General features: G+C 38.6%; 1 protein-coding gene across 1 annotated transcript; it reads right to left on the minus strand.

Moving 5' to 3' along the window:
- Nucleotides 1–801: 801 nt before the first annotated feature.
- On the minus strand, nt 802–25,285 carry FAF2 (Fas associated factor family member 2). Its single transcript, XM_015821527.2, has 12 exons — nt 25,148–25,285; nt 24,681–24,818; nt 12,593–12,661; nt 11,675–11,809; nt 10,815–10,891; nt 10,208–10,346; nt 7,564–7,649; nt 7,248–7,339; nt 5,571–5,748; nt 4,022–4,193; nt 2,327–2,470; nt 802–1,576 (listed from the first exon to the last, which is right to left on the minus strand). The coding sequence occupies exons 1-12, from the start codon at nt 25,283–25,285 to the stop codon at nt 1,394–1,396; spliced, it is 1,551 nt and encodes a 516-aa protein (XP_015677013.2). The 3' UTR covers nt 802–1,393.
- Nucleotides 25,286–26,724: the final 1,439 nt, after the last annotated feature.

Consider the following 26,724-nt stretch of genomic DNA (forward strand, 5'->3'; position numbering starts at 1 on the left):
CTTTTAGTAGGTAAGATTTGACTCTACACTTGGGATTCAGAAGAGCTCATCTAGTAGAAGAGTCAAAAGTTGGTTTCTTTGATTGCCTTTCTCTCTGAATCCTACCCTGTTGCTATATATATTGTTTAGGACAGGGGTGTCAAACTTGCCACGTCATGTGACGTGTCGTGATGAATCGCGACTTTTCCCCCCTTGCCGGAGCTGGGGTGGGCGCGGCTTCTGTGTGACGTATCTGGCCGACAATTTGACACCCCTGGTTTAGGAGTTGGCAACTGCAAGAGAATTTGGAGAAATTTGCTATCCAGTTCCCTTCCTCTATTGGGAAACCTCTGCTAGACCTTAGTGCTTTTCATGGGCAAGTCCTGATCCAACCTTAAGGCTATAATCTTATTAAAAAGGGCTGTCTGCATGAACTACATAAAATTCAGAGGCACCAACCACAGGGCTCAGTTCACCATCCCTACAACCTTTCAGGTGGCTGTAACACCTATCAACATTTACAAATGACCTTACTACTCACCTGGCTCAGCAAAGATTATGAGTCCATGCTTCAATGCTGATTTCTCTATTTTTCTTTTCAGTCACCACTGTAGATTCATCAGATTAAATTGCAAACATCCTACACTAGCACAGAAAAAGACTCATCCCAAATGGAGTGAGGCTGCATTAAAGTCAAAAACAGTGTCAATTCCAGAATGATGCTCTACTACGGTTGTAGGTCTGCACAGGTTGGGGGCAAGGCATTATTTCAGATTGGTACATTTGGGCTAGATATTGAAGAGGCAGTAAGACACTGACAGGTGTTAGCACAGGCACACTAGAGGCAGAGTTTATTACACTATGCAGCTAACAACCCTGGAGAAGAAAAACCTCTGTTGTTAAGAATATCAACAGCTCCATATTTAGAAAAAAAATATCATTGTTAACCCATTCTCCTTTGGTCATTACAAAGCAAAAGATATATTTAAGGTATTTTTTACAGAGTGAGAAGCTGGAAGAAAATAACCTTCTATCTGTCTTTCCCCAGTGGGGGGGGGGCAGATCTCAACCTGGCTCACACGTACGTTTCTTTAGCTGTCAAAAGCAGCAGAACGTCAAATTTTCTAATGTCAAAATGATGGTGTAAATTATTTCCAATAAAAGCAGCATTTACCAAAAGCTGCATTTCTGACCCCTCTCTTGGGACGCCAATTGTGGCTCCTCCCGTCTGCCCTCTCAATGTAAAAGGGGTTGAGTGTGTGCGAGTGTGCAGTTTCTCCTGCCAGTGCAGTCACATGACATGGCTGGCCAGGCCATATAGTCTCTGATCCCTCGTTTGTATGCAGCAGTCTTTAAAAAAAATATTGTATTATAATAGGAAATTCTCTTTCCATCTCTGTATTTTGGATAAATGTCAATCGTCCGTAAGGTCTTGCACAAAGAGAACTTCCGTGTGGCTGAGTCCGGCTTCTTGGAGCGTGGGTGGATTAGGCCATTCCTCTGTAGGAAGGCAGGGCAGGACACGGCGGGGAAAATTGGCCTCAATCTGGAACTTTTCCGGACTCTCTTTCAAAGAGAATAGGAAATCATGGATCACCTGGGAAAATTATACAAAATGTCTGTCAAAAGATTTGTATACGAAGTATAATAATGAACAAATGCTCACATCACAACAATACCACTGAAGACTGCTACCATGCAATGAGTAGGAAACTTTAAATGTCAAGGTAGAGACCTACAAGAAATCACACTGTTTGTTAAATAAAACATTCCTACGAGCCGTAAATCATTCCTTGGTTTAACAAAAAAGCTACTGGCTCAGATCTAGACTTCGGTGAACAAAACTCCACTAACAAATAATGGTAGCTGCTGCTGGAGAAAAAGGGAAGTATTCCCCCCCCCCATTTACTCTTCCTTCTTTCTACCATCCCCTGAAAATTCCTCCAAATATTTGGAGATGGTGGTACAGCACAAAGGTGGCATAAAAGATATTCCATATATCAATCTATTTGCTTCCTTGGGAGCTTGAATAGTACAATAGAATAAACACTGGATGTCCATGTGGGAAACTGAGGTATAATTCCCTAATAAGTGTCTCTTCACAGCTTAACCTACAGGGCACAATTCTAGGTCAGATGAGAACTGTACCCTCAGAAGCCCTGTTAAAAAAAAAAAGGTAAGGACAGCATTATGCTTTGCTTCACACTTTCTCTGAGCCCCACAATTTCCACACTGCTGTTTTAGCTTGCTCTGTGTGGTAGCTTAAGGGTGCACATTTTTGAAGATCAACCATATAAAAACATTCATCACCCATAAGATTAGGATTCCCCCCCCTTCCTTTTCTTACAGTTAAAGACTGCGTAAAGTGAAATCTCCTTTCCACCCTGGAATCATTGGGCATCTTGAAGATGATCTTAACGCTTTCAGGATCATCCGGATGTGGCTCGGGGGGAAGGCATTCAGATTTCCGTTCCTTCTCCTCTTGCAAATTCTGGAGGGTTAATTGGAGAGATCAATAACAAGCAGCAATTCAAAGAACATAGCAAAATCTAAACCTAAATGCAGGGATCAGAGCAATGTAGCGGCAGTCATCAGATTTAAACAGATTCTCAAGTCCCGATCCCTCTAGACGAGAAGCTCCCAAGCTTTGCTGGTTCATGGTGCCCTGGGCATCTCAGTAATGTTTCTAAGACACCTCTGGAGCAGTGTTTCTCAACCTTGACAATTTTAAGGCATGTGGACTTCAACTCCCAGAATTCCACAGCCAGCAATGCTGGCTGTGGAATTCTGGGAGTTGAAGTCCACATGCCTTAAAATTGTCAAGGTTGAGAAACACTGCTCCAGAGGTTCCTAAACTCTGCATCCAGATGGTGAGGCACCAAAGCAAGTTCACTAATGGTTCTGTTTAGTAAGTAGTAAAATATCCCGTTTGGAATAGCTTGGAAACGGCAGCTCTAGATACCAGACGAGGATTCAAATGTGGAAATGCAACATTTCAGCAAGAGATTTTAACAATAACAAGTCATAATCAATCAATCCAGGGTCAAACGCCTTAATAATCAAATTTGCCAGGCATTAAAATCTGCAGTTAAATTTTTCCAATAGATATAATGCAGGGGTCCTCAACCTTGGCAACTTTAAGACTTGTGGACTTCAGCTCCCAGAATTCCTCAGCCAGCAAAGTTGCCAAGGTTGAGGACACCTGATATAATGGAACTCTGTTAAACGTTCTACTGCAGAGGACTTTAGCAAACTTCTAGAAGAAAGTGTAATATACACACCAGTTCCTGCTCCTCTCTCTCCTTAGCTAAAAATAAATTTGAAGAATTTGAATCATTCCAAATATAAATATATCAGAGCTTGACACATTATCACATCAGACTACAGGTAGTGTTTTTAATCTTTATGAATTAATCTATTATATATTAGAAGTTTTTATACACTGTTTCGCATTACAAAAAAAAAATTCAAAGCTGAGTGAAGTACAGATTTAAACATCTGACTCCTAACTCATTTCCATCTTGCACGCTGAAGCTTGATGGTAATTCAGCCTAGTACAGTATTCCTTAAACTTTATGCTCAGGAGCCCCCCCCCTTTAAAAATTATGGAGGACCCCAAAACAGCTTTTATTCATATAGATTATATTTATTTACTGACATTCACCAGATTAAAAAGTAAAATTGGTGCATCTGTAGATATTTGTTGAATTAGGTAAAAATAACAATATTAAAGCCCATTAGATATTAACATGCATATTTTCCTTGAAATTTTTTTTAACGAATCAAAGTAATAATGGGAGAAGCGAAACTATGCCAAATTTTTGCAAACATGTTCAATATGTGGCAAAAAAAAAATGTAGATTTTGTGTCCTGTAGGGAGGAGTTGGGGAACTCCCAGGGGTGCTCAGACCACATTTTAAGACTCTGGTCAATTAAATAGGCTAATCAACTAGGAAAGCTATATCCTCTACCCCACAATTTACAAAAAGCCTTTTTACTGGAAAACAGCTAGGCTCCTAAGCCAACAAGTATCCCTTCTTACCTGCTGCCTTCTCTCCTCTGCCAGCTTCTGCTGTTGCACCTCTTCCTCCTTCCTCCTCTTCTTGTCTCGCTCTTCCTTTTTCTTCCGTTCTTTCTCCTGATCTGCCCGTAAGGAAGCGAGGTATGCCTCATCCTGTTGCTGCCTCAGGACCTGAGTTTGGTTTCGTTCTTCTCTAATATAAAAAAGGAAAATTTGTTCTAATTAACCAGGGTTTTTTCTGACTTTTTAAAGTAAGAAGATGCGTTTAGAATTAGGACCATTGATCACTTTTCTATCACAGCTTGAGTATATATATGGCTGCCCTAGACAGCAGTATCTCCCAAAAATGCTTTTTCTAAAAAGGCAACTGGATTTTCTTGATTATTTCTTTGAAAATGTTTTGCTTCTCATCCAAGAAGCTCCTTCAGTTCAGTTCAAGCAAGTCCAGTTGCCTTTTGGAAAAAGCACATTTGGAACAATCATGACTTGGATAATGGAGACTCTCCATACACATTTGGACAACAGCATTTTCAAACTAGTAGCAGCAACTTTCTTTCCCATTAAAAATGAAAAGCACTCCAAAAAGAGGTGAACATTTCAAACCTGTAATCTAGATATATGAAAGATAAAGAACCTATCAAGAGGAGGAGTACTTTTTTCTTCTTTTCAAGCAAAGACGTATTTTGTCCATATCTAAATGCACAAGTTGCCGAGTCTACAATTAGTTTAGTCTAAAACTAAATGTAGTTCCACAGAATCTAAGATCCCACTGGATCTGACCCCTGGAGCCTACCTTTGAGGCTGAGGAAGAGCTTAAAAGTATGAGAAGGGGTATATAACTTTTCAACAGCAGAAGGCAAGATTGTGATTTCCACGGTTAGGGTGATAAATGTCAAAATTTAATGGTGGATTGTAGCCCACATATTTTCAATTTGGTGTAAATTTACCATAGCAATAAATCATACTACTGGTTCTTTCTGCTATGCTGCCAAAAAAATTCTTTTAATCTTTTACATCCTACCTCCTGTAGAATTCCTGATCATAGCATATAATCTACCAGTAATGTGCATAGCTATTAATTTGGTCATGAAGTAAATAAATAAAAGTTGAATAGTGTACACTTCTGATATCATGAGGCATGATATCTCACTGAGCAAGGTCCTCACTGAGCAAGGTCCTCAGACTACACAATGCCTGAGTTCATACAACACTTCACATAATTTGCAAGTTTTCTTATACTGTGCAGAGCGAATCCAATTCACCAGATTATGATTTACTACTTAGTGTGTTGTATGTATCAATCAAACTGTGTCTTATTAAGCAATCTAAACTTAAAACAACCATAAGCCACAATGTGATGCATGAATCTAGTTAATCTCAGTTTTTAGGCAACTGAGAACAACTAAATCATAAAAGGATGTAATATGAAAAGAGCAAACTGCCTTGAGTTTTTGATGAGATATGTTATTTGTTAGAAACATTATAACCATCATCCTCCATTTTTTATTCAATATTAAAAAAAATTGGAATAAAACAAAGGAACAAAATGGTGTTATTTTCTGCTTAATACCTTTCCAGACGCTCAGATACCAGGTATGTCTGATTGGAATCCATAATGAATGTCAACTGGTTAATAAAGTCATCAGGTTGGATAAGTCCTTCTAACCTTCCAACCACAGTCATTCTACGATCTTTCAGCATGATCACTGCCAAGAAAGGGTAGGTGTTCTCACGCAAAGCCTGAGACACTGAGAAAAATAAAGCACTGTCACTATTTGCAGCTTTAGAATGGAAGCCAATATTTAACATTCGAATGCTGAAACTGAACTACATTATTTGGTCTCTCAATTCTTATTAATAGCCGCTCTGGCAGTTTTCAGAGAAAAGCATTTCCTATTTCTGTTGTTATAATTTTCTGGTAATTCAAGATGACAAAAGAGTTTCAGGTGTGAGCTTTATTCAAATATTCTTTATCACAAAGCTATGATTTTATTCCATAATGGACTGTAAAAAAAAACAACCTTGTTCAAGCCCCCACATTTATTTCAACTCTATGATGGAACTGTTTTTTCATTCTAATCTAAAAGTACAATAGAACAATACAATTTATATCAAACAATGCAAAATAAAAAATGTAGTCTCAAAAAGTAAGAATTTCGTAATTTGGATGTCAAAATCTGATTTCTCATGGCAAACAACCTGTACTTCAATGAGCTGTGAAACTCATAGTAGAACTTTCCCAAAAGATCCAAGGCCTGATAGGAACATACAAAAATGGCAGATGGATATTTAATTATCTGACTCTTAAAACCTATTTTCAAAAAACAATAATCAGAAGCCATAACAAATTCCTGCCATATTATGGATTCCAATATTCGTCAAAGACAGACTTAAATAAAAGTTGCTGTAATACCAATCTTTTGGATAACATTCTGCTCATGCTTAGAAAACCTGATTTATTCAACACATTTTTGGCAAAGCTTCATCTGATAATCCAGAATCATTATTGATATGCAACTTCATTTTTTAAAAAAAGAAAGACAACTTTATTATCAATATTACCTACTAGATTTAATCATATACTCAATGTGAATTCCAAATGAGATTGTTCCATGACTTCCTTCATGAAGTCACTGTATTATTGGAAATTTTATTCAATGAGTTTCCAAATTATCCTCAATATGGACTTTCCTTTTTTGATTTGACCCTGCCTTTCACTATAATCCAAAATACATTTCCTTTGTTAATTACTGCATACTTGACCTGTCTATGTGTTAAGGTTTCTACCTAAAAATCTGGAAGCATGATTTACAGACCCTTACAAGCCCTTTCTTTTTTAAGCTAGTTATTCCTAGTTCTAAATTGTGTGTGGATTAATTAAAAATCTCCGGTAATAATATAAAGTTTTACAACTACCCATTATTTATACACTTTTATTGTCAGAAATGACCATGGAACTCCATTCAATTATGTTTATCCACATCAGTTGTAAATGCTTCACAGTCCAAGAATAGCTTTTTCTAAATTGCCTAGTTTCCTATTGAAGGTTTAACATTTCTAAATAACTTTAAAAGTTTTAAAAAATGTAGAACATGCCAACATTTAATGGGATTTCTTTCCCAGGAAATATATATAACACAGCAGCTAAGACTATTTCGGTGCACTTTTACTCTGGCATAAGTGCCAATGAATACTTTCAACGTTGCTTCTGAATAATAAAGGCCAGATATGTTACAAGAAGACATACCTCTGTATCCTTCTGGTTTATTGGTAGAACATGCCCAGAAGAGCATCCTGGTGTTTAAGAGGGAAATTACTTCTGGTGCACAGAGTGTGCTGCTATAAGAAGAGGATAATAAACAATATACTTGAAGTCACATACAAAACATTCATTTATTTGATACATTTATATCCAGCCTTTTATTCAGGAGTTCACAGCAGTGTTTATAGTGCGTCCTCCTTTCTTTTCCCCCCCATAACAACAAGGTTGTAAGGCAAGATTAAGCTGATGATTCCCGTGACTGACTTACATGCAGATAATTTGCTAACTTACTAGCACCTACCGACAAAATTCATCAGTATCTTGATGATCATCACCATGCAGGTAAACAAGCAGGAAGCGCAACTCCCTCTTGGCGTCATTCAGGGCCTTGAAAGACAGCATTAAAAAATGGGATTAGAGATATACAAAAAGGTCCAATTTGCAGAACACACAGGCAACAGGAGAAAAGCTTGGGACATAAGCAACTGAGGCAGGAAAGGGGAGGCAAGAGGGAGGGGAGGACGGGAATACACCATTTGGGGAGGAATGGAGAAAGGGTAGAGGGCTGCTTTAGCACAAATAGGCCTAAACCTGAATACAGGTAGTCCTCAACTTACGACCGCAATTGAGCCCAAAATGTCTGCTGCTAAGCGAATCTTGCCTCATTTTATGACCTTGCCAAAGTTGTTAAGTGAATTACTGCAGGTTGCAAAAGGTGATCACATGACCCCGGGACACTGCAACCATCATAAACATGAGTCAGTTGCCAAGCATCCAAATTTTGATCACATGACCATGGGGATGCTGGCAATGGACTCATATTTTTGATGGTTGCAATGTCCCAGGGTCACGTGATCACCTTTTGCGACCTCCTGTCAAGCAAAGTCAATGGGGAAACCAGATTCACTTAACAACCGTGTTACTAACTTACCACTGCAGTGATTAACTTAACAATTGTGGCAAGATAAGTGTGGTAAGTGTGAAAAATGGTCATAAGTCACTTTTCTCAGTGCCATTGCAACTTTGCAAACTGTATGGCCTTTGCGAGAATTTATTCATGAGGATTAATGTGGATTTCTGTCTAAAAGACAATTGAAGGATGTCAGAACTGTGTTGGATACCTTGGTATATTTGGAACAATTGTTTGTTTCACTGATTTTATGCTTCTGAACAATGCAAAACTGAGTTTGAAACAGAACTGTGTACAAACGGTTAACTTGTAATTGCTAACATGTATAAACTTTCACTGAATTTTTAGACAGAAGCACGTGAAAGAATATGATAAAATGGGCTAAAAATTTTGGTTATGATATACAAACGAAACAGTGAGAAAATATGCGGCTGAAAGAGTTGTAATTTATATTCTGTTCTAGTCTTCTTCTTTTTTAAAAAAATAAAATGATATACCATTGTGTATGACACCAGAGAAACCAAAATGTATAAAGATATTTTGACTTTATGCTGGAACATAAACATCATGGAGAGATGTTTTATCATATTTGGTGGGTGTAAAAAGCCAAACATTTTTGAATTCAAATACATGAACTAATTCAGAAGACTTTAATGACTACAAATCATCCTTGGCTTACAACCACAACTGGGATCAAGTGATGCAATCATTAAGCAGGTCACACCTGATTTTACAACCTTTTATGTCATGGTCATTAAGCGAATCATGTGACCATTAAATGAATCTAGCTTCCCACATTGGCTTTCCTTGTTGGAAAATCCTTCCGAAGGTTGCAAATGGTGATCATTTGTCCTTGGGATGCTAAATACATGTTGGTTGCCAAGCACTCAAAGGCTGATCACATGACCATGGGATGCCGCAATGTTAAGTGTGAGGACTGGTTATAACTTTTTTCAGAATTTTCATAACTTTGAGCAGCAGTTACATGAATGGTTGTAAGTTTAGAACTACCTGTAATGTACAATTAAAACCAGAGAATTTTCTTTTTCGGTTAATGGACAGTTGGGAAAAAAAAGTCATGAAACATTATTTTTATATTAGAGAACTGCAGCAAGAGGATGACATGTACAAAAATGGGAAGATACAGTGTTACCCACAATGGAGGAATGGTTGGTGAAGATGACAGAACATGCAGAGATGGCTAACTTCACTTTTTAAATTAGAGATTTTCATTTACTGCTGACTGGAAACACCTTATAGACTTTTTGTATGAAAAAAGAAAAAAATGAACTTTTGATTTGTGGTTTTGATGATTAGAAAATATTAGATAGCAGAAAAAAGAGAGCTTCTTTTGTAACTGCAGAGATAATTTTGTAATCATTTTTGTATTTGCTGCAAGGAAATTGGAAGCTTCGTCTTTCTATTTCTTTTTAATCTTTCCTTTTTGCACCTTTGTCCTTCCTTTCTTTCTCCTTTGCCTTTCTTTTTTTTACTTTGTATTATTTTTTGTTAGCTTTTATCTTCTCTTTTAAACTTTTAATAAAAAAATTATATAAAAATTAAATGGATACGATCTTCAGCCAAGGGTCTTCCAACAAACCAAACAAAGAAGCCCATTACAAGATAGTATTCTGTAATCACGCTTAAATTTATATTTAAGAAATTTTATACTTATATCTGTTATAAAAGGAAGTTGGCAATCATTTATTTGTATTTCTTTTTCTTTCTGAACTCTTGGCTTTACTTTTTTCATTCTTTACTATTTTCTCCCTTCTATCTTCTTCATTAGTTTTGTTAAGTTTTTTAATAGTTATTTTTAAAAATATTGCATTTTAATGAAAATGCAATTACTATCTAATCACAAGTAATACTATCAGAATATCAAATTACATATTTAAATTTTACCAGTATTATTTTTGTAAAGAAAAGAAATTGCAGTTGTACTTCAAAGGAAAGCTTAAGTGTGGCTTTCTAAGAGATATAACAAAACAGGATTAGAATAATTCCATTTATCTGAGTCAACATTTCTACCAACCTGGCTGTATGTTCCCTGATAGAAGACAGGATGTATTCTTCCATATTTTTCTTCAAACATATGAATAAATGAAACAATGTCACCTACAGGGTCAGTGACCCGACTACGAGGATCAGGACGGATAAAACGCAAAGCAAACCTGAGAGAAAACAGGATCAAAATGTTTGATTACTAGTTATCTAAGAATCTGAAGATGTGAATGGACTGACTACGGTCTTAAATCCTCTAAGCTAATTCCTCCATGATCAGCTACAAAGCTTGATTTAAGTTTGCAAAACACAAATATGCATTAGGAATCAATCAGTACTGATGACTTATTATTATATTACTATTATATTTTTATGCTGAAAATGGCAAGAAATGCCTTATTGAATTAAAACACAATTCATTAGCCTTAACATTTTTAAATAATTTGTAATGCACCGTAGTTATTGGGTAGCTTATCAGAAATTTGGCACTTATCCATTAATAACCCAATCTTATTTGTGTGATAGTGTGTTTATGCATGCATGCCCGTGTATGTGACATATTAAACTAATTAACAAAAATAAAGGTGAGAATAAACTATAAGGTTAATATAAACAAATATGAACTCAGCTGGACTTACCTAAATATATCAAGTAATGTGTAATATGTAAATCGGAATGGAAGCATTATCAAATAGTAACCCCAACCTAATAAACCCTGAAACAAATAGAAAGTAATTATCAGTATATTCTTTTTACACTCATATTAATGTAGTTTCAAGTAGTTATATTAGTGAAAAATTAACAGAATCAGGAAAATTGCTGTCATTAAGACCACTAACAAGACATCTATAACTAATGCTCCTCTATACTCTTTCTCCTCCAGTGTGGAAGATATTATAGTATAACAATGACACAAATTTTGGAATTTCATTTAAAAAAAAACGGAAACAAGGACATTTATTAGCTTTTAGGGGATTACTGAACATTTAAAACAGCTATTTAAAATGATCAATGGCTAGTTCATGTGACATTTTCATTTTACAAAGAAAATAAAACACTTCATGAACATATCAAAAAAAATAGCATATAACAAAGGTGGGTACCTTTTGTGCTAGAACAGCTTCACTATTTTGATTGGTAGATGTGAAATGTGTTGCTACACAAAATAAATAAGTTAAGCCTCACAGAAGCTTCTAATATACCTATTTTATGAACTAAATTGGCAAAAATAAGCCAAATATGTCCTAGTGGAAATAGAACTTCTATGTTTACGATTTACAGTAATGTAACAAAAGAAAGCATGCCAATTGTAGACACTTACAAACCAAGCCTTCTATACAAAGAGATTCCCAGTGATTCAAGCAGAGGACATGCAGCACATGAACAATCCATAACACAAAATAACACAAAAGGAAAGAACTTTCCTTCTGTTGGTCCTTTTCATATTAGCAACAAAGGACACCACTCTTTTCAAGCACATTCAAATAAAATAACCTGCCCTTGGCTGTGGCCTTGAAACAACATAGCTGTAGATTCTGTGATCCGCAGTGTTGACCTGCAAGGGCCGAGAAGGTGGTGGGTTGAAGACACTTGGGACTCCCTCTTGTTCATTTAATCGGTCCTGAACAGCTGCCTACAGAAGGAGACCCACAATATATTATGCTCCTATTGCAGAAAATATACTATTTTGAATACAGAAGGAGGAACAATGGACATAGACCTATTGACAGCTTGCAGTCTGAATTACATTATTAAAAAGTTTAAATAAATAGTATCTTCTTTACTAAATGTTCTTGTAATTTGAAATGCTAAGGAATAGTTAGAAACAATCAAGATGACATACATGTAAATCTTCCCAGTTTCATTCCCATGAAAATAAGCTTTGAATGAATTAAACTGAAGGACAGTAAATGGTTCAAAGCCACCTGCTCCAAGGATGAGTCAGATTTGAATCTAGGTGCCATTCCTTATCCAACACATTAACCGCTTCATTGACTTTAGAACTTGAAAATTTCAGAAATCTAGCTTCTTATATATTTCAGTTTTCAATTAAAGAACACGGTATTTTTCTAGCTCTTATAAATAAATAAGGTATATTTGAAATTTGTACAGATCTTATATGTGAATAAATTATATTTGTAATAGTCAGAGGCAGACCATGCAATTTTGGGCTGAATTCCATGCTTCTCCCTCCAATTATGAAAATTCTGCATAGCGAAACAAAGCAGAATTATGCAAAATAAAGAAAATATGAGTAGTTATGCTTAATATACTTATAACATGTGCAATAACTTTGTTTTAGTACTAAGCATATCTGATTATAAGATGCTTTAAAGAAGGAACTCGTATCAATGTCTTTCACAGATCTAAGACTACAATCAGTGCAATTAGAAAGCAGAGCCAAATGGCACAATACCTCTATATTCCAGTTGTGTTGCTCCAGTGTATGACGACATTGGTCCATGGACTCTATGCCAGTCAAATCCTAAGGCCAAAGAAAGTGGGGAAAACAGATGTCACAGAAGGCACATTTCCTGAATTAATTAACATTTATTTTTAGTTACTTATCTTAATAATTCAGACATCAGCAAAGCATTTGCAAACTTTATCCCAACATAACCAATAATTAAGCAATGCTGGATTCTAAACAGGGCACAAACAAACTTTACCTTTAATGCTTACCTTTATTTAAAAAAACCTTTTGATTCTTAAAAAACCTTGCAGAAAACCTGAATATTGTTTCTTAGATTACTATTAGTTGGAAAAAAGCCAGCTCACCCAAAATGAAAATAGGGTGCCTAATTGTTGAAATGCTTTGTGGTAATTCCTCTTGTACCAGTGATAGTTTCAATGAATCATGAGTTATTCCCCCTTTGGCATCAATGTGCATCAAAACTCTTCTCTCCTTTATGTTTAGCTATATTAGTTATTCATCCATTCTCAGATGTACTATTAAAAATTGATGATAAAGGGCAGTACACATTAGACACCAATTAGTTTACAAATACCCAATTAGATGGTAATGTCTAACTCAGAGGTCCCCAACCTTTTGAGCATCAAGGATCGGTTCTGTGGAGAGAGGTTTTTCTGCAGACTGGAGGGGGCGTGGTTTCATGTACTGCCTGCATCCTGCGGATGGGGCTTTGCTTGTTTGTGTGTTGCTGGCATGCCCCGGCCCGGTGCCGGTCCATGGACTGGGAATAGGGGACCCCTGGTCTAACTCAACAGTTCCCACACTTTTAGGTACCAGCGACCGGTTTTGTGGAAGATAATTTTTCCACAGATCAAGGAGAGGGGGAGCGCGCAACCTAGATTTCTTGCATGCACAGTTTACAGTAGGATTCATGTTCCTATGCTTGATGCTCAGAAGTGGGCCAGAGGCGGTGATGCTAGCACTGGGGAGTGGCTGCAAATACAGATGAAGCTTCAGTCACTTGGCCGCTGCTCACCTCCAGCTATACGACCCGATTCCTAACAGGCCAATGGTCTAAATGACATTGACTGATTTTAAAAAAATTAAGAATCATCTCTCATTAATAATTGGATGGGAGACTAACAGAATTTTTCAAGAGCTATAGTGTAGACTGGGAATTTGAAAAACAACTTAGAAGAAGGCAGTGCCAAGTAATTGCCATGTCGTTGCTGAGAAAATTACATAAACCTGTACATAAATTCACCAGGAGTTGAATTAAACTCAAATAAGGCTTTATTCTATTACTTCTGTAAGTAGTAATTGGGTGGTAATAAATGCTAGGCAAAATGAAACTTCTTAAATCATAACTATAAAAGTTGGGTTCTTAGAACACAATGAGCAAAAACTAAATAAGCTATCCAACCTCTCGCCAAAACTAGCTCAGTCATTAATATTTTCCACCACTCTTTTGCCTCAATAAGGCAATGTTCAACAAAAAGTTATTTTTCCATAGAATCAGAAAATAAGGATCGAAAGGAAACTCGGGGATCATCTGGTTCAACCCTCTGCCCCTACAGCAGTGATGGCGAACCTTTTAGAGACCGAGTGCCCAAACTGCAACCCAAAACCCACTTATGCATCGTCGGGTGCCAGGTGGGTGTGGCCCATTGGGTGGGTGTGGCTCATTGGGTGGGCGTGGCTGCGGTGGTAACAGCAGACTGGGTGGGACTAAAAAGTTCAATCAATCAATTCCAACTTTGCAAGATCTTTTTTTCCCAAGAGAAGTTGAAATTGATTGATTGAACCCTTTTTTTTTTGCACACGGCGGCGGAGGCCTAAAGTGAAAAGGTTTTATAAAACCCAGCTGAAGGCCTAGGACTGGGGTGACGGCGCGCGTGCCCACAGAGAGGGCTTTGAGTGCCGCCTCTGGCACCCGTGCCATAGGTTCGCCACCACTGCCCTACAGGAATCCAAAGCTATGCATCCCTGACAAATGGTAATCCAACCTCTCTTGTGAAAGAAGAATCTGCCTCCAACCAAGGCAGTCTGTTCCATTGTAGAGCACCTCTTATTCTTATGATTTCTTCCTGGATGTCCAACCAAAGGTACTTCTGAACAATTTAAAACTATTGTTCTTTTCCTATTTTCAGGAATAATTTTGAACAATCCTGCCCTGTCTTCCAGATAATGGCCCTTTAAATACTTGAAGACAGCTATTAAGTATTGCTTCAGTCCAAACTAAGTATACCCAATGTTTCCAATGACTCCTCCTTCTTTTCAAGACCCTTGGTCTTGGTTGTTCCTCTCAGTACATGCTGCAATTTGTCAGTGTTCTTCCTAAGCCATGGTGTCTAGAATTGGATGAAATATTCTGAGTGCTGTCTGACCAATGCAGAATATAGAGAAATGATGTTTCTTGATCTTGATCTAATGTCCCTAACCCTAATGTTCAGCTTCTAATCCATCAAGACACCTATATATTTTTTGCATGAACTGCTCTCTAGTATGATTTGTCCACCTCTAAAACTATACTCCTGTCTTAAATTTTTTTGTGACTAAATGTAGAATGTTTGTCCCTATTAGGTACAATTTCAGGCTTAGTCATCAGCTTGCGGGACCGGAGATATTCTAAGATGGTTCTGTTTTAATTCCTTCTCTTCTCTACCTGATAGTTTGTATTTTTTTTAAGAATAATTGCTTTATATTTTTATCAATGATTTTTATGTATTAGTTTCATTTTACTGTTGTAAGCCACCCACATTGTGTGAGATGGGTTGCTATATAAATTGGATAAATATTAATTTTAACAATGCCCATTTTTCCAATTTGTCAACATTCTGTTGAATCTTGATACTATCCTCTAAAGCAGACATGTCAAACTTGCGATGTCACGTGACGTTGCACAACATATCGGGCTGGTTTTGCCATTGCTGGCAATGGGGTGGGCGCAGCTTCCAGAGGACGTGTCCAGCCTACGGGCCGGCAGTTTGACACCCCTGCTCTAAAGGCTTTGTTATCACCTCTATCTTTGTGTCATGTACACATTTCTAAATATGTTCCACATGAAATATACCACTTGACATTTTTCTCCACATTGTCATTAAGACATAATGACATACAATTATTGTGCACTATTTTTGAACCAGCTCTGTGACCATTTTTAATTTTTTTAAGTCTTCTTTACTAGAATCTTATAGGAGACTTTGCTGTAGTCAAGGTACAGCAAATGTGCACCAAATTTTCATGGTCAACTAAACAATCATTCTGTTAGCACAGTTCTTCCCCCTATGTACTAATAACACTTATTTGTCACGCAATATGTTTGTAATTATGCTCGTTATTAGCCATTCAAATAACCAATATACAATTTATTTAATGATAAGATTTTAATATCTACCAGTCTTCAAAATGTTTTATTCCTTTTCTAAATAAAAAAAAAACCACTTTTTAAAAAAAATTGGTTTATTCTAGGTACTGGAATTGACTACAATTTATATTTTATGAACTCACTCACTGCATATTACATATCTAATCCATAACTGAGAATTTTATACTGTTTAGAACTTATGTTCAGTATCCTGTGCTGGATAAAAAAACAGTTTGATTTCAAGCTGCTATATAAATATACTGTATTCAGAAATGCGTGTTTGCATTTTATGATTGAACATAAATAGTAAAGCACTATACCCATTAATTCTTTCTCTTTTATCCAGGATGACTTCCTCACATACATCACCTGTACTATATTTTCAAGTCCTTATCATTTGTCCTCTGATATTATTATTATTTGATATCATTATTTCTGTTTTCATACTTTTTACATGCTGATTTATTTAACAATCTCCACATCTCATATTACTATTTAAATTGTCTAGTTTACTACCACTACATGAATTTTTATATTGCAACTTCTGGAATTCCCAATTAACTACCACTTCCATCATCGAAAGAATAATATTTTACCTAAGAGAAGAAACTCACTAGGTATTTTCTCAGGAATATACTGTTCTATCCTCAGTGGCATACTACACTGAGAGAATGTACGCAAACATATTGAAATCATTCAAGAAGAGGCGTCAGGCATTCCAGTTAGCCTGTTAAGCTGGTATTCCTGGTCTTGTTTTATCTCTTTTCAAACTTAAAATCTGTTGAATATGTAGAAGCTCTGCAAACCAAAGGATTACCTAAGCAGAATTTTACAATAACATTAGCGTATGAAGTTTTTAACAGAACCTCAGTTCTCTCTCTCAATACTAAACGTATCTTACAACCCCCTCCCCGAAATAAGATTTCAATTAAGCTAAAACAAAATCTGTAAACATCCTCCTAAATCATATACTTGATTGGACAAATGTATCTAATATTTCTTAACATTTCTAGATTCTATTGCCCTTTTCCATGTAGCCTGCCTGCTATAACTTTCTTTATTAAACAGGGTGGATTTGATTTAAATCAAGTCGATTTAAATCACTAGTAAAAAGGCCTGATTTAAATCAATTCGATTTAAATCATAATGTTTAAAGAGCAACTGTCATCTCTGTCCCGCAGCGGCTCCTCCTCTGACCCGCTGTTGACTCACCGACAGTCCCATTCACTTTAATGGGATGGCTGGTGATGCCGCACTGATACAACAAGGTGAGGGACGTGGCGAGTAGCAGGTGAGTGGAGGCCCTAACAGGCGCTGCCATCATGGATCTGAAATGACAGGTGCTTTTTAAATGTAAGGATTCATTCTTGCTGGTAGTTAGAATCTTTAATATTATTATTTGCAAACAAAATGACGGTTTCCTATTTAGAATAAGAAGCTGTGAGGTTAGTAAAACAGCAATATCAGAACTGATTTTCGGTTAATAGGTTACTCACACATACTGTGTTTCCCTGAAAATTAGACCTACAATGAAAATAAGACCTACCCTGATTTTGGGGGGTGGGCCGAATATAAGCCCTACTCCCAAAATAAGCCCTAGTTAGGACCCTGCCCAATCCATCCCACCTTGCTGCTGCAATGGGGCAGGAGTGCGCATGGCAGTCCTGTTTCCTGCCACTTCTCCTCCCAGCGCTGTTGTAGAGTTTGGCGCATCACTGCCCAGCTCCTCTCTCTTCCCGAAAGCATTTCTTCACTAACCTGCTTCCCAGCCCTGGCGCATTTCTCTCCTGCTGCAGGGAAAAGGGGCTGCCATTTCCAGAACGGAGAAGGGAGACGCGGGGTGATGCAAAGTGGCAAGCAAGTGCTCTTCTCTGCTCAGCATCGCTGTGCAGAGCTGCTCCCCTCCCTGTTCTCCGTTCTCTCCAGTGACAGCGACAGAGGGGTAGGGGAGGTTTGCACTGCCCGGTCACAGGAGAGTTGGTGGTGGAGGCTGCCACCGGGCAGATGATCTGTGGGGCAAAGTGCGAAGAAAGCCCCTCCAGCGGCACACAGTGGCAGAAGAGCCTTTCGCTGTCACTCCCCCCTGGCTCCGAAACAGCGGAGGGGGACCGGGCCTACCCTATCCTCCGTAGCATGGCAGTCCGGCTTGGGAGGGGAGTGAAAGGGAAGGTCGCTGAGCAACGAATGGCCTGGCTGGTGGGGCCCTGAAGTAAACAAGTGCGGGGTGCGTGGGGCAGCTCCACCCCCTCCCCCACCTGCTTCACGTGGTTGTGGTGGCAGCAACGCGATGTGGTGCACGGCCAGGCAAAAATAATATAAGACTGGGTCTTACTTTCGTGGAAACACGATAATTGGAGAACTACTCAAATTCTTTTATTTAATTAAAACACGTAAAGCCTGGTACAGATGTATTTTTCTTCAATCATACAGTTTGTAGTGTACATAGATTTGCAAACCAATGGGATAAAAGAACATTCCTGAACTTTGTTTTATGATTTATTTCATGGTTATTGTGAAATTGTGTGAATGCATCAATGCAGTGTATGTTATCTCACTTGCAAAGCTTGGATTCATTGAATGAGTTTACCACAATGTAAATATTGCAGAATATACAGCCTCTTGCTACATAATTAAGCTCCATTTCATGCTGAATAAACTAAAATATTAATGTATCTTAAATAGAAAACTTTATTTAGAGAGATTTTTACTCCAAAAGCATTTTATTAAAATAAATTTGATAAAAATAAAAAAAATCCGATTTAAATTTTAAAAAATCTGATTTTTAATTTTTTAAAAAAATAATCATAGATTATTATCCACCCTGTTATTATACTAGATGAGAGAGTATAGCAGCCTTATGTGAGAGAACTAACAACATCACACATCAGCATTTTTATATAGGTTTCAACATCACAAGGAGACAGTTTTTAGCTGTATGCACTTTTTAGCTAAAACTAAATTTCCAATATCCTCTCTCTTTCTATATCTCTATTAAATCCAATTTTACTAAAATCCAAGCATACTATCAAACCAAAGTTAACATTTGTTATAATTTTAAGGGAGATTCAAACACATTTTAAAGTGTTCAGTTGGATCAGACTGTCTCTCAGACATGTTTTAAGAGGGTCAGTTTCTCAATACTTAATACAACTGTAGAAACTGTACATCTTATAGTGTATCTAATCCAATTGGTGCTTGTCATTTAGATATGTTGGTATATGATGAAAGATGGCATCTATCACAGGTTGGAAAAAATAACCCTAAATATTCTGGCTAATAAACTGACTACATTTTTTCTTTTTCTTCACCACCCCAACTTAACAGCTAAATTCTTTTTAGCAAAATATTTAAGAATAAACCTGTCCAAATATAAGCATAAGCTCTAATTTAGTTCTGCATCTTCTCCCAACCCCCATTTTGGGGTCCTTTCAGACCACCTTTAGATTATACCACCAGCTTCTGATGGCACTTTTTTTTATAGTAATAAGAAACAAAGCAGATTACGCAACTGTGAAGTTGCTGTACCTATTTTACCTATTGCTCTCTTTCATTCCCACCAAAAATATAAAAGGGCCAAATTTTAAATTGCCCTCAAATGTGAGCTTTTTAAAATAATACCATGAGAATCCTGTATATTTTCCCACTCGTCATCTTCAGGCTGGGGTCTTCGGCTTCGTGCTTGTGCGAGCAGAGTGTGATCGGAACTGCCGTCTCTCTATAAATACTGGTGGGGGTGTGTGGAGTGCTGGCTTAGTTGCTGTAGGTGGATTGGTTGGCTGTGTGGGAGCTATTGTTTGCGGATTGTTCAGCTGTTTCGTAACATCCTGAGTAGTTGAGGTGCTGGCTGTGTGCCCATTAGCCTTTTGTGTTATAACGACCTGGGTAATGGGTTGTGTGATTACATCCTGAGATCTAGTGTAGTGATATCCTGAGTTTTGTGTTGCAACATCCTGGGTGGTTGGCTGTGTTGTAACATCCTGAGCTTTAGCGGTGTAACCCCCTGAGTTCTGTGATGTGATGTCCAGAGCAGAAGGCTGTGATGTAGCATACCAGGCTTTGGTTTGCTCCGAGTTTGCGGTCTAGCTCTGTGTTCATGGTGTGTGTCCGTTTGCTTTGTGTGGGGGTCAGAGGGAGGTGCAGCAGCTGGTGATGTCGGCGTGGTTTGGCTTCTGGATGGTGGTTGCATTTCGTCTGAGGGATGGGTTTGGGTCTGGTGAGGGTGAATGGTGGTGGCGTACTGTGTTGTTCTGGGTCCAGTGTCAGTTTTCGTGGCTAGGACTCGTTTGTTGATTAGGGCTAGTTTCCAGATGTCTGGCAGGCGGGATGTATCGTCACGTTTATTCATGCTGTCGGGGTGTTTTTCTATTTTGATGGCTTCCATAATTATTCTCCCACACAGCCAACCAATCCACCTACAGCAACTAAGCCAGCACTCCACACACCCCCACCAATATTTATAGAGAGACGGCAGCTCCGATCACACTCTGCTCGCACAAGCACGAAGCCGAAGACCCCAGCCTGAAGATATATAAACAATTCTGCCATTAGTTTTCACACCCTTTAGATTCTTATACCTGTAACTATAGTTATTGTGTCATGTGATGGTACAGAATTAAATAAGTTATTGTGCTGAAGCTTATTTATTTGATTTATATTTGTAGTGGAATCTGGAATTGAATCTAGAGGGGGGAGGGGTCTCTCACAAGGAGCTAAGAGGGAAATCAGCCTTGTGTCCTTGGTAGGCAGAAAGAGGGCCAGGAGGGATCCTCCCTAAATCTTCACAACTCCCAAAGGTGCTTTTCAAAAGCCAACTGCACTTGCTTAGTTTTTTTTTCGTTGAAAATGTTTCACTTCTCAAGAAGCTTCCTCAGCTCTGACTGAATGGTGGGGAAGGATTTATATTCTTTGCAATCATCTGGATGTTAGTTCTCTGAAAGTTGCTTGTTAGCTCTCTGAGGAGTCCACCTGAGGGTTTATCTATACTCTCAGGGTCACCTGAATCAGAGTGCAAATGGGTGTGGACCCTTTCTGGGACTGCTGAGAGGACTATGTTGCAGACAGGATATAGGTGGTATCATTTTCAAGGAAAATCATTTTAAAGGAAAAAACTAAGAAATTTCAGTTCCCTTTGAAAAGCACCTTTGGGACAATCATGACCTGGATGATCGAGAATCTCCACAGACCTTTATCCTTCACAAGATTTATTCTATAGCAGTGATGGCGAACCTTTTAGAGACCGAGTGCCCAAACTGCAACCCAAAACCCACTTATGCATCGTCGGGTGCCGGGTGGGTGTGGCCCATTGGCTGGGTGTGGCCCATTGGGGTGGGCGTGGCTACGGTGGTAACGGCAGACTGGGTGGGACTAAAAAGTTCAATTAATCAATTCCAACTTTGCAAGATCTTTTTTTTCCTGCGAGAAGTTGAAATTGACTGATTGAAACTTTTTTTTTTTTGCACATGGCGGCGGAGGCCTAAAGCGAAAAGGTTTTATAAAACCCAGCTGAAGGCCTAGGACTGGGGCGACGGCGCGCGTGCCCACAGAGAGGACTCTGAGTGCCGTCTCTGGCACCTGTGCCATAGGTTCGCCACCACTGTTCTATAGGATAGTTATGCAGAGTGTGCTTTAATATGCCAAGATTCCTGCCTATGGGGAAACAGCTATAAAGAAAATACCCTGAGCAATTCATTGTGTTGTTCTTTGTGCTTGACAATATTCTCCCTTTATTTTTAGAATATTTTATTTTGAAAAATAGTGTGCACACTGTAAATTAATTTCTACAAAAAAAAATATGAAGCTCGGAAAGTAGAATATAATTGAATTTGGCAGCCCAAGTTACAGATGGATATGATGGTAAAAGATTATGAGTAAAATTTATCTTAGTGAAGCAAACATTTCAAGTTAACTAAAAGCACCCTGATTTATTAAAATACCAGGGAAGGAGGGGAGTCTGGTTTGGTGGAAACAGTGCCTCAGATAGAAAGTCCCTACAGAGATTGGTAAGGACAGCAGAGAATATCATAGGAAGCTCGCTTCCTGGTATTCGGGATGCTGCTTATAAGCACTATGTGTTTAGAGCTCAAAGCATTGCTAGAGACACCACAAACACACTTATCAGTCTGTTTCTGTTGCTCCCCTCTGGAAGGAGGTTTCGAAGTATTTCTAGCAGGACTACCTGATTCTGTAATAGCTTTGTTCCCTATGCCATCCGTCTGGTAAACTCGAAAGATTCGTTTTTCTCGCCATGCACATGTATATATAATCCGAACTAGACTGTATTGTTTCTCTGTGTCAATATGTGGGTATATGCATAATTCTGTATTTATTTATGTCATATTTATGTAGTGTATATTGGAGGTGGTGATCCTTTTGAGAGCTGTCTGCAACAAAATTTCATTTTAATGTCTGCCGATTATTGTACATTCAAAGTGACAATAAAGTTATTATTCTATTCTATTCTTCTATGTTAATCTATAGTAGCCAAAAATCAGAATGAGTTTGGTAGTTCCTTTTCAAATTAAACACATTAATAAAAGACATATTTATGTGAACTACAGCCCAGCCACAACTACAGCTGTGGTTCATGAAAAGTTATGGTCTGGTCCCGGTTACTGACTCAGATTGGTTTCTGCATGAAAGATTGTCTATTATTAAAATATATTAGTCTAAAAAGATGCTACCAGACTCTTTCTAATTTCTAATTTTAAAAATCACCATGTTCTCTTCAACAGATACAACAAACAAACAAAAAATCAATTTGCCATCAAATTTCTTCTCAAAATAACCATAACAACCTAGCATGCATGGTTTTATCAATTCTGCCTGCAGCACTTTAAGCAATCAGGATAGTATAACAGTAGCAAATAAAATTATGGCTACCTAAAATGCATAGGGACGACACAATTCTATCATTTTGGAACATTACCAGTATTAAGTATGATGTATAGCAGTGATTGTGTAGCCTCTGTTTGATATAACTGAATCAAAATCTGAACATAAGTATTTAGCTTTCCTCAATCTTTCACTATCCAGATGTACTGTATCTGCTACTTCCAAAAACATGGATGAAAGCAATACTGGCTAGGCGTTCTCAGAACTACAGCCTCAACTGACAAATTGGGAAAGGCTAATGTACAGAATTATGCAAAACGTATTTTCTGTTCTGTTCAACATTAAAGTGTAATATAAATTGATAACGAAAGAAGACCAGACACCTTAATGCCCAAAATCCAATTTAGGACAACACATCTATTAAACTAATTACAATGCATAACTTTGTTTGTAATTACTGGTTACAAAACAATACACAGACCTTTGAATTATAAATAATCCAATAGGCCAAATACTTAAAAATGTTAGGAAAGGAACAGCTGGGATTGAAATTGGATATCTATATAATCAGTGGTATTATCGAATAACAAGAGATAGGTAACTCTCAGCTTCTTTTATGGGCCAATGTGGAAGTATTTTCAAGGCAATTGAGATGGTAGGGCTTAGAATAAACACTGTCCCATAAGACCTATCCAAATCCCTCACAATGGTGGGTGGATTTTTAAAGTCCTATCATTTTTTTTTATATTTCAATTGTAAATATTCCATGTTATATTTGTTTCTTTTTCATAAACCAAGAATAATAGAACAAAAGTTGCATATCCAGGAAAAACAACAACCCTGTTCTCACTGTAGTTATGTTGGAAACTGCTGTGAAAAGCCAAAAGAAACTGAAGGAGGCAGAGGCAGACCTGATTTAATAGGCCTTCCCAAATTTATCATAAAAACTAAATATAAGGTAGTCATAAATTGTAATGCATGTAACAATGCCATACTCTGAATTTAAAAAGTGTGACTTTATAGGAATGGTCTATAGTTTTTAAGTTTATGTATCTAAGAGATATATCCCATCAATTAAAACTAATTAGGAATTCTCAAGGGTTGCCAACTTTTCTACAAGTTGTTGCCAAAACTGTCCAGGGTGATATCTTCCCTAATATGCTTATGGTGTAGTAAACATAAAAATCTTATTCTCTTTATTTACTCTACAATGATTTCTGTGTACTGTATAGCTCAGTGTCCTAGAACAAGATAGAATATAGGAATAAATGCTATGCATTTGTACATTTGGTTAGGAGGGAATCCATTTAACAGCTTATTCTAAAGTAAATATTCATAATAATGGGCTCCATGTCAACTTATCATTTAGGGTGTCCGGTCAACCAGCCTGGAATGGACTGGAGGTTTCTCCCAACATATCCGCGTACTGACTCATTTCCTGTTGTCTTTAATCAACCTACCGTGCGATGGGTTGCTACTATTAATGAATTTCGAAGGCAACGTATAAATAAGTAGATTTCAAGTAAGCTCAGACTTTGCATTACAGATTCTTCCCCCCCCCCGCCGTAATTTCCTTTGAAAAAAAGAAGCCATTCGTTTTACGCAGAGCCTCCGGTAGAAACCACACACACAGGCAGAAGCCTTCACCGTGCTCTTCTAAGTCCGCGGAGAAAAACTGCCTTTTTCCAAGCACTACCATCCCGTACAGCCGTCCCCACCGCACATGGTCCCGCTGCCATCCCACGGCCAGCAGCAGCGAATGGCCAAGTTGCTCCCGCTTTTCCCTGCACGCTAGAAAACCCCGACGGACAACTTAGACGGGGCTCTAGCAAGGGTCGTCGGCCTACTTCCATTCACCCAGGTCCACCCACCCGCCGTGCCCCGGGCCAGCACCTGGAACTGAAGGAGCTTCTCAGTTTGCTCCGCCGACAACTCCCGCTCGTCCGATGCCGCCATTTTGCCGCCGCCTCTGACCCGCAGCTGCGTCACTCGACGGATATGACGTGACAATTCGAACCTTCCGTTTACGCTCTACCTGTACGTGTCACCATAGAGATTAGAGCTACCCTTCTCCCCCCCATCCCTCTTAGCGCCGAGGTAGCGACGTGGAGCGATGTCACGCTTCAGCTTTAGGAATCTTATTACAATTCTATGTGTGAGAAACGGAGACCTTGTTGCTTGATTTGCGAAACGATGGCAAAAAAAGAAGATATCCCGAATTTTATTTTAATAATGATTAGTATATTAGTAGTATATTCCCTGTGAAATCAACGGAAATAATCTTTTCGTTCATCTTAATTTGGTTGAATACACAGTTTTCAGCATATAACCAGCTGGAGAGCTTTAGCGGGTAGAGTTACCAATGACGTCTCGACGTGTAACCCATAATTAACACTGTAGATTAGAAGTGGAATTAAGGCTAGCTGAGATTCGAGACAAAACGCCAAACTATAAAACGATTCCGAGATTGCAAGTCTATGATCACACCGATAGATCATATTTGCCAGCGTCCCCCACAGCTTCCGGGTTTATTTATGAGCAGCATCTCATCCTCTTGAGAATCTAGAGTGACACGTGGTTTTATGCGAATGAATGGAGCGTAAGACATGCCTGCGTGTATTTCTGTGCCGAGGCGGTACTCAGTTTAGTTACATTTTTGTTGGACGCTCTGAAGTATGCTTTCTTTTGAATAGCTACCGCTCTGTCTAGGAATGATGGGAATTGGAATCCAACAGCAAATGGACGGTTTGCCTACGTGAATTGTCCGCTGACAATATAATTTCAGGTGATCGTCGTTACAATCCTATTAAAAAGCGCTAGGAAATCACTGGGAATAGATCTACATAGGAACGCGCGCGCTACAAGACACTAAAACCAAACTTTGTGCTTCAATTTCCAGGAGAGGGTTTTTACTTTACTGGCCTCTAGAGCAGTGATGGCAAACCTTTTAGAGACCGAGTGCCCAAATTGCAACCCAAAACCCACTTACTTATTGCCGGGTGCCAGGTGGGCATGGTCCACTGGGTGGGCATGGCTGTGGTGGTGATGGCAGATTGGGTGGCTGTGGCCAAGGTGGGCATGATCACCTTGATGTTGCTCGTGGGGAGGGACACCCGTGGGGGCCAGGCAGGGTTGAGGGAGATCCAGGGGGTCTCTGGCACGTGGGGCAATGGGCAGGAGGCTCGTCCTGCCGGGTGAGGCGAGGCAGGGTGGGAGTGCCATTGTCACAGGGCAAGGTGAGGCAGGGGCCGGGGCGGCTGCTGTCTGATACCTTCGGCCCCTGCACACAGAGGCCAGCGAGCGCATGAGTGCTGGGATGCATCTGGCCATGTGGGACCTCAGCGAGTTAGCGGGTGGCTGGTTGAAGACGGACAGTTGCCATCTCTGGGGCATGGCGCGCGTGCCCACAGAGAGGGCTCTGAGTGCCGCCTCTGGTACGCGTGCCATAGGTTCGCCACCACTGCTCTAGAGCATGAAGATTTAACCTGCAGCTGAAACAGTATCCAGAAACAATTTCACTATTCAAGTTAGAAGGAAATGGTATTAGAATATTAAAATTTGAGTGCAGTGCCTATTAAGCAACATCAATAAAAGCGTATAAGAAAAATATACTAAACCAAGTCTGAACTGTTCTGGTTTCTCCACTGAAAAGGCATGTTATACAGTATTAATCAGACACCAGCCATCTATTGTAAGGGAAGGAAGATGAATCACCTGGGTAGGATCATTTCCAAATGAAAGAAAGATAAGTTGTCATGTATCCCTTCCCTTCCTCTTATCTTCAATAAGAATTAAGTGTGACACTCTTTTCTTCTTTTGCATACAATATTTTGCAAGGGTGCTTATTTCCATTTGGGAACAACCATAAATTGAATGTCCAATGATTGGTTTATTTCAAAGAGACTTACTGAATAGCAATGATAGGGGAGAAGAATTC

This window comes from Protobothrops mucrosquamatus, unplaced genomic scaffold (assembly GCF_001527695.2).
Source record: "Protobothrops mucrosquamatus isolate PMUCROS unplaced genomic scaffold, P.Mucros_1.0 scaffold1341, whole genome shotgun sequence".
NCBI classification, from domain to species: Eukaryota; Metazoa; Chordata; class Lepidosauria; order Squamata; family Viperidae; genus Protobothrops; species Protobothrops mucrosquamatus.